This window comes from Sinohyriopsis cumingii, chromosome 11 (assembly GCF_028554795.1).
Source record: "Sinohyriopsis cumingii isolate HCF-2022 chromosome 11, ASM2855479v2, whole genome shotgun sequence".
NCBI classification, from domain to species: domain Eukaryota; kingdom Metazoa; phylum Mollusca; class Bivalvia; order Unionida; family Unionidae; genus Sinohyriopsis; species Sinohyriopsis cumingii.
The window spans coordinates 32,819,727-32,836,372 of NC_142971.1; the positions used below are offsets into that span (position 1 = coordinate 32,819,727).

General features: G+C 34.4%; 1 protein-coding gene across 1 annotated transcript in view; it reads left to right on the forward strand.

The window, feature by feature from the left end:
• LOC149787874 (reelin-like) overlaps positions 1 to 16,646 on the forward strand; it is a 198,977-nt gene that overhangs the window by 111,163 nt on the left and 71,168 nt on the right. Inside the window, exons 33-37 of the mRNA XM_089974111.1 lie at positions 886 to 1,063; positions 3,319 to 3,518; positions 6,736 to 6,812; positions 7,192 to 7,351; positions 11,591 to 11,711. Coding sequence (XP_089830237.1) covers positions 886 to 1,063; positions 3,319 to 3,518; positions 6,736 to 6,812; positions 7,192 to 7,351; positions 11,591 to 11,711 — 736 coding nt within the window. The remainder of the gene's footprint in view (positions 1 to 885; positions 1,064 to 3,318; positions 3,519 to 6,735; positions 6,813 to 7,191; positions 7,352 to 11,590; positions 11,712 to 16,646) is intronic.

Consider the following 16,646-nt stretch of genomic DNA (forward strand, 5'->3'; position numbering starts at 1 on the left):
ATGAAGATGTTTCATGTTGTAAAAATTATACAAAATCAGCATCAAATATGGCAATCATTACATAAAATTAAAGGCACTGTTATTACATATTGAAAACCTTCTATGGCTTCTTCAAAAGAAAAAAATTTGACAGATTTTGATCACATTTTATCAAAAGCATCTCGTTTGAAGGCATTATTTTTGTACTAATAGTGCTTTTCCACCATCAAATATGGCTACTGTTACTAAAATTAGACAAACTTAAATTGACTTCTTCTCAAAAGCTGCTCATCAGAATTGACAGTATTTGGTATGAAGGGATTTATTTATATTACAAATGATGCCAACCAGTCACTAAATATGGTGATCATTGCAACCTTCTAATATCTTTCTCTTAAAAACTACTCAACAAAATTTTGCCTATTTTAAGAGAAAGTATCCCATTTTGAAAGCCTTACAAGTTTTTCCAGATGATGCCAGACACCATCAAGTATGACCACTATTACTGCAAACTGTTAAATAACTTCACTTAAACTGCTAAACAACATTTGACCAAATTTGCAAACAATTATTCTGGCATAAATAAAATACATACAAATGATGCGAATCTATATCACCATCAAATATGGCTACCATCAAACAACTCAATATGATTACAACAAATTTGATAGCATCCAGGCAAAAAGCACTTTAAGATTTATGTAAACAATTCTGATTTCCTATCCAATATGGCCACTGTTGCTAAAAGTATCAAAATCTTAAAATGAATTTCCTGCTGAGATTTCTTTACCAGCTGCTCTTAGTGGCATGCACTTGACTGTTAAGCATATGTCAGACAGGTGATCGATGTGACACTTTTTTTTTCTTAACACTGATGCTGTCAGAAAACATTTTTTTTATCTTTAGCTGTGATAAAGGATTTGGTGGGGAATATTGTGTCCCTGAGAAGCCCCTTCCCATGATGTTGCGAGATGACTTTAACAGGGAGAAGCCACAAAATGATGACTGGGGTGAGATCTATGGAGGAGACACCACTGACAAATGTGGTCATCTAGTCAGTGGAAATGCTCTCACATTCCATGAGGTAGTGCTACAACCAGTATTAATTATTGAATCTTCAGAACCAAGATAACTTTGCCTACTAATTAGCATAACATTTTTTTAAACCAAAATTTTCTTTGAATATTGTATAACTTTATGTATTCTTTTGTCAATGAAAATTTAATGTAGTTTGCATGAAAAATAATGAAGTAACTATACATTGAATTTACATGTTTTACACAGCAAACTGTCAAGGTGTCTAACCCAAAGCTGTTTGCTACTACAGTGTTACTGTAGTTTGTGTAGAAAATGTTTTTTTTTTAAAAATATGGGGTTTTGTTAAAGGTATTGATTCTATGGGCTGTATCATTTTCCATAAAGATACAGCATGCTAGAGTTCTATCTGTGTACTAGACTCTTAATACAGTCTGCCAGAGTTCTATTGGCATATTAGACTTTTTGTATATATTGCTGAATACAGTATGTCAGAGTTTTATTGGCATATTAGACTCTTTATATCTACTGCCAAATACAGTATACCAGAGTTAATTTGGCATATTAGACTCTTTATATATACTGCTGAATGCAGTATGCCAAAGTTCTGTTGCATATTAGACTCTTGATATCTATTGCTGAATACAGTATCTTTGAGTTCTATGTATTTAATAGTCTCTTTATATCTGTTGTTGATTTATGTAAGTTGACTGTTATGCAGTTTAGATGTGGCTTATATTATTCAAAATTTGTCAGGTTCAAATTTTTAACACTTTCATCCATTTTTCTGTTTGTCCACCCATCTGTCACTCACACTTTCATTTCCAGAGCCTGGCTCCAATACTATTAAAGAAACTTCTATGAAATATGGTTCACTTTTTAGATGTATGGTCCAAAAATGCCTTTTCTTATTCAGAATAGGTCAATTTTCAATATTTTGAATGTTTTTGACAGTTTGTTCATCCACCCATTAACCATCCTGTCATTTCTTGAGCAAGAACTATTTAAGATCTCTCAATAAAGTGTGGTAAATATATTAGACTAGTAGTGTAGATGAGCCTTTTGATATTCATGACTCTTCATTTTCAATATTTTTTAAAAATATTCCATTTGTCTGTGTTCTAGTCATCCTTCATTCACATTTTAATTTCAGGAGCATATTTCTTAAACCATTCATGAAGTCTCCATGAATCTTAGTTCACATATAAGCTATTGGTCCCATTTTGCTATTTGCTAATTACAGTTCTTCAATTTCAGTACTTTTAAAATTTGTTCCTATTTGTCCATCCATTCATTATCTGCACTTTAGTTTCCATGGCTACAAACTGTTTAAGATATCTCTATGAAATTGGGTACATATATTAAACTGGTGATGTTGTTATATATATCTATATTGTGCGTTTAATTTTTGTCTGTGGTTGAGGGATGTGGAGTTAATGTCTACCTGATCTTTTACATTAATCTAAGAAGTAAGTTTACTTGAATTTGAGTTCAAGACTTGACCTTGTTTATGAGTTAAAGTAGGTTTTTCTATTGAATGTCTATTACATCACATATCAAGTGACATTTGTATATAAAGAAATTTGGTAAACAATTATTCTTTCCTGTTTTATGATCAGTCTGTGGAATCACTTATAGTTGTTTTTAGATATAATTTGAGAGGAATTATTTATTTAAATTATTGAAATTTCAATGTGCTCATTGATGCTTTGGACTAAAATACTACTTTGGGATTATTGGAGACTCATTTAAAAACGTTCTGGATTGTATCATTGTGTTACATCAATTCATTCAAGACCATTGGGATTCATTAAAAAATTCTATTATTTTGGACTTGTGATGGGAAATTTAGTATTATTTGGGATTTAATTCACAATATTGTAAGTTCCTCTTAAATTTTCACTTTGTAACTTAGAGAAATAAATTGTTTGTTGAATTTTTCTTGTTGGTTTCACTTTTTTATATATTTTAAGACCTAGAGTCATAACAATGTAAAAGTGTCCATTGCAATTTACATTTCTTCTATTTAATTACTTTTAACCTTTGCCCTTTTGTCCATGAATGATATAGCCACACTTTAATTTTTACATCAAAACTTGTGATGCCTATCACTTCCCTATATACTTTGTACATATGAACTTCCTGTATATGAAATCTTCAACACATTCATTTTCTCTCATGTTAGACATTTGCAGCATTAAAGTTAATTAAATATATATTAATTTCTTTATATCAAAAAGTTTAAATGTATAAGTTATTAAATGGTTATTCTTTTACATAAATACATACATTTTGTATATATAGGATCATTTGAGAATGGCTGTCACAAGAGACATTGACACATCAATGCTGAACACCATCGAGTTTTACTTCCTGTATGGGTGTAATGGAGGAGATCTCAACTGGCCTCGTAAAGAAAGTGTCCTGCTCCAGTATTCCAAAAATGGGGGCATAACATGGAACCTTTTGAAGGAACTGCACTACAGAAATGAGAGTGGACCTAGGTAATACATTTTAATTTTGTAATATGTTTATAAGCAATTTTAGTAAAGAAAATTTCCTTTTCTTGCACCCACTGCAAGTGCAATGGTGGTATCTACCAGGTATATTTGTTTGTTTTTTTTCTGCCAATCTGTTCTTTAATTCAGTCTAACTTGTTAGTGCCATTGCAGAAAAAATCATTGACTAGAAAAATTCTTTTTTCCTTGCCAATCTAGAGAAACAATCAATTTTCATGCCATTTAAGCAATTTAGCATTTTTATCTTTCTTTTGCACTTTTTGGTTTAAGACTCTTTTCAGAAATTGATTAATATAGATAAGAGAGTTTTAGTTGTCCAATTTATTTGCATAATTATATTGCCAACCTGATTAATCTTCCATGTAATTTATTTTTTGTTTGTTGTTGGTCATTTTACTTTGACTAAAAAAGTCTTTTTAGACTTCATGCTAAAAACCTTGTTGACAAATTTGTTTTAAAACCCTTTATATTTACAAATGAAATTTGCTAGGCATATTTATATGTAGATGATACAAATAGATATTTCTGCCACTTAACTGAATTTTGCAGGCTTGATAGATTTTATTAACTATTTGGATTTGAATTTGTTTAGGCTTTGGTGGGACACGTGTGTTTCAAAAGCATTCAGCTGGGTTTCATTGTCTTACATGCATTAGTAGATGAGATGTGTATGTATGTATGTATGTATGTATATATGTATGTATGTATGTATGTATGTATGTATGTATGTATGTATGTATGTATGTATGTATGTATGTATGTATATATGTCTGTATGTATATGTGTATATATGTCTATGTATGTATGTATGTATGTATGTGTGTGTGTATGTATGTATGTATGTATGTATGTATATATGTCTGTATGTATATATGTCTGTATGTATGTATGTATATATGTCTGTATGTATGTATGTATATATGTCTGTATGTATATATGTCTGTCTGTATGTATGTATATATGTCTGTATGTATATATGTCTGTCTGTATGTATGTATGTATGTATGTATGTATGTATGCATGCATGCATGCATGTATGTATGTATGTATGTATGTATTTCTTTACAGAATGCCCTAAACAAACTGGAAAACTGGTGCACATGCAATGGCATGGTGGTAAATACTGATAAAACTAAAATATTACTTTTCTTAACACGACAAAGAAGGACAAATCTTGATAGTGATGAACTATGTCTGACATGGAAGGATGAAAATTTGCAAATTGTCTGTCATGATAGACTACTTGGTGTTTGGTAGATAATAACCTATCATGGACTGAACATATCAAACATATCAGTAAAAAAGTTAATTCAAGTTTATTGCTTCTCAGTAGGATAAGACATTTTCCCCCTGAAAGGTACAGAAAACTATTTTATAACAGTTACATACAACCCTATTTGGATTACTGTAGTACAGTATGGGGTAATTCAAATGATAAAAACATTGCAAAGCTGACACATCTTCAAAAAAGAGCATTTGGGCTAATGTCAATCCAGAAAGAAAGCAAGGAAAATTTAGCTGGTAGGTTAAAAATATTACCTATTAAAGACCGAATCTGTTTGAGAAAAGCTAAATTAATGTACAGGATATCTCATAATAGTGCTCCTGAATATTTACAATCACTATTCCAGTATAGGCTACCTGGTAATACTCCCCACCTGTGATCCATATCTACCAAACAGTATAAAATTCCCAAACCAAATAAGGAGTTATTTAAAAAAAGTTTCCAATACTCTGGAACTCTGCTTTGGAATAGAATTCCAGTTGAGATTAGAAATGCCCACTCTATTTCCTTCTTCCAAACCCAATATATCCAGTGGCTTCAGAGAGGCAGCTTAAATAAATGAATACCTTTGTATGAGGGCCTCAAGGTAGATTAGTTTTTAGCTAATTGTGTTACCCTCTTTAAATGAGGTCATTATTATTATTCTTATTATTATGTATGTCTGTATGTATGTATGTGTATATGTATGTCTGTATTTATGCCTGCATGTATGTATGTATGTATGTATGTATGTATGTATGTATCTATGTATGTATGTATGTATGTATGTATGTATTTATGCCTGCATGTATGTATGTATGTATGTTCTATGTATGTATGTCTGTATTTATGCATGCATGTATGTATGTATGTATGTATGTATGTATGTATGTTCTAAGTATGTATGTATGTATTTATGTGTGTGTATGTATGTATGTATTTATGTGTATGTATGTATGTATGTATATATGAATGTATGTATGTATGTATGTATGTATGTATGTATGTATGCATGGATGTATGCATGCATGTATGCATGCATGTATGTCTGTCTGTATGTATGTATGTCATTCCACATATTTTACCAAGTATATAGAATATGCCAGTTTATATGATACTGGAAGTCATTATGTGGAATCTTTGGATAACTGAAGGGCAGCATTGGCTGTTTTGTCTGCTCTTTCGTTACCTATAATACCAATGTGACTAGGCAGAGAACAGTGCAGAATACTTTCTCCATATTGCATGAGCAGATGATGTTTCCCCATCAGATAACTTACCAATCATAATACCAAGTTAGGAATATGACCACTACCTAGCAGATCCATCCCTCCTAAGATAAATTTTAGCTGTTAGAAAACTAAAAGTTGCCTGCCCATGGTTTCCTTGGAAACAGGAATTGGTGCCAAATTCAGTCCATATTTCAGTTACTATTTCCACTTATGCTAAGGATCATGCTCTTTTAAAAACTCACAAAAATCCAGAATCGAATGGTATTTTCCAAACTACTTAACGAGTTCCTCACATGTGGCAAGTATACTCCATCTGTATATCTATTTCCCGCAATTTTCTGCCTGAGATTAACTTTATTAGAACAGCAACATCATCACATGATAAACATCTTGGCACCATTTTGTTATACCTGCCATGGTTTCTAGCATGTTCATTCAGCAATATATACTTGACCTATTTTAGGTTTGTGGTTAGGTTTTTAGGTGGGCGGCCCCTCAGACCTAGATTCAGTGGTCATTCATTATGTCATACTTTCATGTGGTGTTATTAGCTTTCTCCATTAGCAATCCAAATGATTCTTTTTATGAAAATTTATGCAAAAAGTCATAGCCATGTAAAATCTTGTTTGATGATACCATCATTGATCTTTTAATGAAAAACCTCTCAGAAATCTCCTAACATTTTTTTTCTGTTGATCAATCACAGGTTCTTCAGTCTGGAGCTTCCAGTGAAAGCAAAGTACAATGCCACCAGATTCAGGTTTTGGCAGCCAACAAACTCAGGTGAGATGGGTGGTGATGATTTTGACCTAAGTTTGAACAGTTTAGCAAAGTTAGGATAGTATAGGCAAGATGCATTGATTATTCATGAACCCTATTCTCCCTCTTCCTCTTTGTCAATCAACATTGTGGAAATCAGACATTATTGATCTTAGTATCACAGGTTTAAATCAAACAATAATATTTAGATTTATATTTTAACCCTATTTTGGTCAGAAACTGTATGAGAACATTTAATTTCCAAAAGTAATTAATTCTTTATCTTCTGGTCTCTACCCCCCACCCCTTCTAATGCAAGCACTTGAAGATTGGAAGGTCATCAGAATTTCTGATATTTGAGGAGAGAAAAATGCAATGATTTAGAAATCTTGCTCTTTTCCAGGGAAGATGCTGTCCACATGGGCCATTGATAACCTGTTTATTGGCAGAATGCCTATGAACCCCAGCATGATGGAAGAGGAGTTTGAAACTGACAAACTCTCGGACTCCTGGCTTTTTGTCAATGATGGGGAAAGGGGAAGTTACTGTGAATCTAATACCAGGTGAGTTTACACTTTGTGAATCTAAAAACCAATTAGTCTATATATGATAGCATACATCAACTTGGAAGAACATACTTCTTGGCAACTGTTTTGTTTGCTTTATAACCCTTTTTTACAGGGATTGTAACTTTTGACTTTGTGTCTGGTCACTTGGAAAACATTTTAGAAGCATTTGGAATTTAACCAAATTTTATGTAATCTGTGAAGTTTTCAAATTTCAAGTTATGAATAAATTTATTCTACATTCATCCAGTTGGTTTGAAGACAAAAAATCCCATGCTTCATCAATCAAACATAGGTAAAACTATTATGTGCCTATTATCCTGTACATAGATACAGAGATAATAAAGTCAGTTTTGGATAGGTTTTTTTGCTTGACAGTTTTTGGTACAGAGCATTTGTGTGGTACTAAACAGTCATGATGTGTTGTTCATCCTATACCAGCTTGACAAAGCAATCAATTTGGCATATATGTATGTGTCCATCCATGCAGCTGCATGTCCATCAATCCATTATGTGTCCATCCATTCAACTTAATGTCCCTCCATTCATGTTTGTGTCCATTCATACATCTGCATGTCCATCCATCCATATCCTTTCATCCATGCCCATCCATCCATGTATGCATCCTCCCATACAACTGCATGTCCATCCATCCATATCCTTTCATCCATGTCCATCCATCCATGTATGCATCCTCCAAATAACTGCATGTCCATCCATCCATGTATGCATCCTCCCAAACAACTGCATGCCCATCCATCCATGTCCATCCATCCATGTATGCATCCTCCCATACAACTGCATGTCCATCCATCCATATCCTTTCATCCATGTCCATCCGTCCATGTATGCATCCTCCCATACAAATGCATGTCCATCCATTCATGTTCACCCATCCATGTATGCATCCTCCAAACAACTGCATGTCCATCCATCCATGTATGCATCCTCCCAAACAACTGCATGCCCATCCATCCATGTCCATCCATCCATGTATGCATCCTCCCATACAACTACATGTCCATCCATTGATGTCCATCCATCCATGTATGCATCCTCCCATACAACTGCATGCCCATCCATCCATGTATGCATCCTCCCATACAACTGCATGTCCATCCATCCATGTATGCATCCTCCCATACAACTGCATGCCCATCCATCCATGTATGCATCCTCCCATACAACTGCATGCGCATCCATCCATGTATGCATCCTCCCATACAACTGCATGTCCATCCATCCATATATGCATCCTCCCATACAACTGAATGTCCATCCATCCATGCCCATCCATCCATATATGCATCCTCCCATACAACTGCATGTCCATCCATCCATGTATGTATCCTCCCATACAACTGCATGTCCATCCATCCATGTATGCATCCTCCCATACAACTACATGTCCATCCATCCATGTACGCATCCTCCCATACAACTGCATGTCCATCCATCCATGTATGCATCCTCCCATACAACTGCATGTCCATCCATCCATGTATGCATCCTCCCATACAACTGCATGCCCATCCATCCATATCCATCCATCCATATATGCATCCTTCCAGACAACAGCATGTCCATCCATGTATGCATCCTTCCAGACAACTGCATGTCCATCCATCCATGCTGATCCATCCATATATGTGTCCCATCTATATGAGTTTAGGGTATGGTCTTTCATCTATCATGTGTTTTTCATTATCCATTAACAATTGTTATGCTGAACTTTTTCTTCTGAAAAACTGTTAGACCAGTTTCAAGCAGATTTACCTTTCAAATTTGTATAAATGATGCCAGTCTGCTATCAAATATGATCATCATTACTAAAACTAAAAATAGAAAACCATTCCATGATTTCTCAAAAATCCGTGAACAGTATTTTTTGACGGTTTTACAGAAAGCATCCTGGTGTGAAGACCTTTAGGAATTAGGTGAATAATGCTGATCTGTAATCAAATATGGCCAGTTACTAAAAATAGACATACTCTTAAATTACTTCTCCAGAACCACTTAACAAAATGTTACCAAATTTTACCAAGGAAGATCCTGTTATGTAAACATTGTACCAATGATGTGGATTTCCTGTAAGATATTTCCAACATTACTAATCTGATAGAAATTTAAATGATTTCTCCAAAACCATTGATTAGAATTTTACCAAATTTGACCAAAAGTACTCTGGCATGAGCATTTTAAAAACAATTCTCATTGTTACTGATCCACCCATAAATACAACTGCCATTAACAAAAATGGAAAAAAACATTTAAATGGCTTCTTTTACAAACAAACTTTCGAGTGGAATTTGATCTAATTTAAAGCAAAGAAACTTCACATAAAGGCCTTTCAGATTTTTACAAAATGATCTTGATCTGCCATTAATTTTGTATGACTACCATTGCTAAATATTAAAACCTCTAAATGAATTCTTAAACAGTGAATTTGAATTTGATAAAATTTGAACAACAGCATTCTTATAAAAAGACATTCCAAATTGTATAAATAATGCCAATCTGCCATCAAATGTGACTGCCATTACTAAAATAGAAGAAGAAAAACACTTGAACAGCTTTTTCCCATGAACCTCTTTTTTAGAATTTGAAAAAGTTCATACAAATAATGCCAATGTACCAACACAAAATGTCACAAAAAATAGAAAAACCTTTATATGATTTATTGTCCAAAACTGGTTTATCTTTGTACAAATGATGCTGATCCAGCATCAGATATGGCAAACTTTAAAAACTGCTGATGGTAGTAGGCCACAAATGGACAGAAAGCATCCTAGTATGAATGCCATTTAAATTTATACTAATGATGCATATCTGCCATCAAATATGTCCAGCATTTTAAAATAAACTTCTTAAATATTGCTGTACAGAATTTGACCAAATCTGACAGAAAGCATTCTGTCATAAAACCTTGTTAATTGGTGCAGTGATGCTGATTTATCAAATATGGTTACTGTTGCCAAGATATAGAATCCTTAAATAACTAAACAAATTGCTGAATATAGTTTGACTTAATTTGACTAAAAGCAGTTTGGGAAGAAGGCCTTGTAGGTTTATAGAATTTGATATAAATTCTTTGGTTGCATTACAGAAATATTTAAAGCAAAACTTAAACTTACCCATCAGCATAAAGCATCCTGACATAAAGACTTTTCAGTTTTGCTCAAAATATACTGTTCAATATGGCCATTGTTGCTAAAAATAGCAAAACCTTGAAGAAGTGTCTCTCAAAAACAATTCAAAAGAATATGACAAAATTTCTCAGAAAGCATCCTGACTTTAAAATTTGCACAAATGATCCTGTCTTTCTTCCAGTATGGCTGCCATTACTAACATATATAAAATAAACTTTATATGTCAAAATACCTGTAGAAAAACAGATTGCAGGGTAACTGCCCTTCCATTTAGATTTCAGGCAGATGCTTGCCAGATAAGAGATTTTATGCCATCAACCACTGATTAAGCATTTTGCTTGCAAAACAAAAATATAACAAATAACAGTTGCTTGTTCCCATAAATAATTTGTAGTGATTCTGACTACAAATTAAATTTGTGAATTTATCCCAGTGTAATGTGCTGGATGTAGTTCATTCCAAACAGTACCACAAATGATATCTGCATCTGTTTCTCATTGAATTTTCACAACAGTCTATCAGCTAAAAATACTGATTTAATTTTGTGCATGAATGATTTAAACATAATTCATACTGACATACTGTGCATCACCATTCTTTCGATACATGTTGATAAAGACTGGTCCTGACTTCTGGAAGAGTCCATATTCGATACTGCAAAGATATCAGAAGAAAGCAACTATATTGTGGCCAAATATAACCAAATAGGAAAGCTGATCACTCCTTAAAATGCAAATCGACTCGTCCATAGGTCATTGCAGTATAGAAAAATTGGATGTAAACAGACAACCCTGTTTTAGCATATATTTAATGAGATCTGTTACGCTCTATGTCAATTTGAACGGTGTTCAAATACCTCATGTGCAAAACAAATTAGTTACTTTTAGCTCCATTTATTGATGCTAGCCTGAAAATTCACTGAGCTGCAGATGTGGACTATAGATTAAAATTTCACTCGGACATAACTGTTTACATGTCAGGTTTCTGTGATCATTTTATCAGCTTAGATTAATAAAATAACATGGAAATTCTTGTTTAAGTGAAAGTTTTTATTTGCATAATGTCTGCTTTTGTTTTCAAATTTCAGGGAAGATACTGTATTTAGTGGGGACTCTGCCTTAGTATTCCATCAAGGACTTGAAAAGGGAGAGCACTCTGTTGTTACTAGAGACCTAGATGTAGGCCCAATGTCAGTCCTACAGTTTGATGTAAGATACTGGATTTAGCATCTGCATGGTATATAACCTCCACTAGAATGATCCGCTAAAAACAATTATTGTGATATTGTCTTTCTATGCATGTGACATAAATCTGACAGATACAAGAAAACTATTCTTACTCAGGAATTAAAGAAGAAAACAAATAAGACAGTCATCATATTTCTGATGCATATATGGTTATATTTACATCAAAATGATAATTGATAATTTATATTTCTGTGTAATTTGTGTTCATGGAATTTTAAAAACAAGCAAAAAAAGTAGCGATTACATGTAGAAAACTTGAGATTAATGACTTTACTTCTGAGTTAAAACTGCATGGTTATTGCCATCAAAATAAGAGTGTTATGCCCAAATGAGCTAAATTTAGCCAAAAGGAGGGGGTATGAGATCCTACACACTCCACATAAAAAAGGAAGACATGTTTTCTAATTAATTCCTCCTTCATTATTTCAGGAACAGTGTATATGTTGGTACCCTATTATTAAGTTAACTTGAATTAAATGAAGGATATAAACGTCTGTGTATCATGTTGGTACCAGTCATCCAGTACATCTTTACCCAATGTTCAAGTTTTAGCTTTAAACCCCAGAATAGTACAACTATAATCATGTTACTACTGGCAACAGTCTTAAAAGGATGAGGTATTATTTGCACATTTAACCCTTTACCTCATTCTTGTGCTGAAAAATGGCATTAAACCCTAGAACAACAACAACCTCAAAGAGTGTATGGTTTTGTCAGCTGTTGATATACATGTACCAAAGTTACACAGTGCAGTGCATTATAAATGGAACACGTGTTACCTTTTTGACTTCATACACATAGGTCTGCCAGTTAACTGTTACAGTAGTGTAGTACATGTTATGTTCAAAATCAATTTGAACCATTTTGCATTTTTGGTACACATCTATTATGGATAGAAAGATTTAAGAGTAAAATCTGATCCTTGTATAATTATTTTTCATTGAAGAATTGTTATATGCTTTACAATCTTGAGAGAACTCATTCACCGTCAAGTCTGTGAAGCCATATGACCAGCCATAGCTGCCATTTCTCATACTTGAAGTTCTTTGGCCATGTCTACATTGCTAAATCACCTGAATTTGATAAATTATAAAATCTCATTGATGCCTAAATCAACATCAGAGCCTTTACCTATGTTATTGAAACTTTAATAGTTGTGATTCTAATTGTGCAAATTCCAATAAGTACTGAACAACATGTGTGGTCTCCATTTTGGAGAGTGGAAAATCCAACCCAGTTACTTTAAATAGCAGATTACAACTAGAGCTTAAACAGGGACCACGTGATCTGATGTAATGGTCATTGTCATCAATGAATGTAATATCTAATAGGGGTTTTTCCACAAAGGTAGCACTACAAAAACCAGCCAAAAATGGCTGATGTTTACAGTGGACTTCCTAATATGCTTCCATGAGAATGGTGTAGAGGCATCAAAACTTGTTTCCATGCAAATTGGGAAAAGGTGTCCAGAGGTGCTTCCATGTGAATGGGGTAGAGGCATCCAAAGGCACTAACATGAGGTAAAGTGTTAAGCAATTTCCAGCTTATGTGGCTCCTGTGAGCATTACCCATTGTGATTCAGATGTCACTTTATTAACTTCTTAAACTACTGAAACAATGTAAAGAGCATGAAGGTCTTTCGAGTTTGTGTAAATGCTGTCTGCCATAACTAAAAAACAAGAAAAGCCCATTTATGACTTCTCAAAAGCCAGTTAACAAAAATTTACCAAGTTTGACAGAAAGCACCTGACAAAAAGATCTTTCACGTTTGGAACAGATGATGCCAGTATGCCATCCAGTATGACTACAGTTACTGAAAATAAAAAGACATTTAAGTGACTATGAAAAAAAAAACACTCAACATAAAATGACCAAATTTGAAAGAAAACATCTTGGCATGAATCTCTTTAACTTTTGCACAAATGTTGAAAATTGAAACTAAAAATGGAAAAATACATAAATTACTTCTCTTGAAAAACATCTGAAAAGAATTTGATCAAAGTTGAAAGAGACTATCCAGGCATAAAGGCCTTTCAGATTTATAGAAATGATGCTGATCCAGTGCCGAATTTAGGACAAATGAGGCCCTGTGCTAGTTAAGTTATGAGGCCCCTTACTTGGGCCCTGAAAGAGGTAGGCCTGGTAGGCCTACACAGGTAGTCAGGCATACATATTCAGGGCCCTGAAAGAGGTAGGCCTGGTAGGCCTACACAGGTAGTTAGGCATACATACTCAGGGCCCTGAAAGAGGTAGGCCAGTAGGCCTACATGGGTAGTCAGGCATACATACTCAGGGCCCTGAAAGAGGTAGGCCCGGTAGGCCTACACGGGTAGTCAGGCATACATACTCAGGAAGTTTAGGATGTTTTGACTTTTGAAAAATTCATCATAAAATATTTTTTTGCCTGGAAGATGGGAGCCCCTGGCCAATGGGGCCCTGTGCTTAAGCACACCTAAGCATAATGGTAAATCTGGTACTGTGCTGGTCCACAATTTATCATTGCCATGTTGCCTATAAATTGGACAAATATTTACTCCTTCAAATACATTCCCTGATTACAGTGACATTAGGAATATAAGCCCCACTACCTCCTGAATCCAGCCCTCCCAAAGATGAAAATTTGCCTTTTTTGTCTATACTATATAGACAAAAGGCAATAACTGTTGTTCTTTACCTCCCTTGTTGCCTACAGATGGCACTAGTTTAAGCTTTTGGGAAATAGAAACATTGTTCACTTCAACTCATGAAACCAAATGTGCCAATTTCATTCCATTCCTTGAGAATTTTGTTATCTTCTGATATATTAGAGATTAGTTTACAAGTGGTATACATTATTTTTTAAATTTTTACCGTAATTGTGTGAATTATTTTTTCACCCATGCAGACTTAGTTTCTGTGTTCTCTGAGTGCATGGCTTCATTGTTTTAGAATGTTTTGAAGTTTATGTTTGTGTTTATTTATCATCTCTGGTATAGCTGGAGTCTCTGACATTTTTAACACAATTAACTATGCAATTTTTTTCTCTTTCTTGGTAGTTTCAGAATCAACTAAGACAATTAAGTGTGTTTAATGCAAGAATGCATGCTAGTGAAAATCTCTTGTCTTGCATATAGAAAGTGTATATCATCAGCTATATGCAACAGGTGTGCCGTTTGGTCAGAGAATAGCTCTAAGTAAAATGCAAACAGGGAGTGATGCAGGAAATCAAAGGACCAAGAGTACTGATGTTTTTGGCTAGGATTATTGGAGGCTCTGTTACATCTGGAGAATTTTGATACTTTGGTGGACTTTCCACCCAATTCTAAGCAGTCTAGGTGTAGTAAGTTCCTGTGTATGTCCATGCATGGCTTTAAAGCCTGTAAGTTTGAGGTTTATAAATGACCTGAATTATCATCCCTCCATCTTCTATGATTTAGGCAAGAATTTTAACACTTCAGGGGAGTTTCCACCCAATTCTAGGCAGCCCATTGACCAGAGACAAGAAAATATGGGATCATTCAGTGCTCAACTCAAAAACCAGTTGCAGTCCCAGTTCAATGCATGTAGACAGTCAGGCAATTGATCTCTGAGGCAGTCATGTCAAGGGATCAGAACAAAGCTTCTCTAACTTCAGCCTTTCTACATTGATTCATGTTCTTGAATGTTTCGGATGGCCAATGGCTTTCAAAATGGAGATAGCTAGATCAGTCCACCTCTCTATCTGTCCAAACAAATTTTACATCTGTTTTGATCTGACAGATGCATATTTAAACATTCCAATCCAGTCATCCTTACTGAAATTCCTGCAGTTTGCATACCAAGGAAATAGTTATCAGTTTTGTGTTTTCTCCCAGTTGGAACATAAGTTATTTCTGAAACTACTCCACTGTTTCATATTCCCTGTTCTGTAGGAATTAATTTATTTCCTCTGTAGTGTATTTGGATGACATTCTCCAGTTGCAAATGATGAGTTCCATTCAAAGGAAAGAATGCTCTCATTTCCCTTTTACATAATATTGATTTAGTTGGGAAGTTTCCATCTGTGTCCATCTGATCAGTTCATCCATCTCAGCCTGGTTCTTCTTCCCCACCTTTGGATATTTCAACTAATTGTCATTACAGAAATCGATCACAGCCAATTAGTTTCTGCAACTCATCATATTGTTCTATGCAGCAGTGGATCTTATCCTGCTGGCTTTGATCTAAATATGCCCTTTGCACATGACCTTGCCACAACAAGGTCATCCTTCTTCCATACACTCTATTACAGGATCATTGTAACAAGTGAGATTGTACCGTATTTCATGTTATTTTTCATACACACAAAAATAATGATTAATTTCAGTGTACGAAAAATTATATGTAAAATAAATAATTATCATTTGTTGGTACAAAGTAATATGTATGACATATTATGATACATTTAAATAATTATTATTTTGATAACTGGATTCTGTACAAAAAATTAAAGGGTATGAAAAATACATTAAATACAGTATCATTCCTGGACCAGTGACGCAACCATGGTTGGCTCACAAAAGAAATATCTCGCAAGTAGCTGCATCCATATGTGACTGTGTATCCACATCCAAGCACCTGTGGTTAAGTAACCCATCTATTTCCAAACTTCAACACTGTCAATGACCAATGGGGTCTGGAGGACACAGGTCTCCACATCAGTCTCTTTGAAATGAAAGCTGTCATCTAAACCTTTAATTTTGGATCAGCTATCCTCAGAATGAATTGAACCCATTATGTCAGACAGCTTGGAAGTTGTGACATTCCACCCTAGACAGGGTGATACCAAATCACAACTCTACATCCTGGTCTGGGCATTCTGGCATTGATGCACACAGCACATTATCTACATCCAGATCAGACATATTCCGAGTAGACTCAGTATCTTGGCTGATTCTC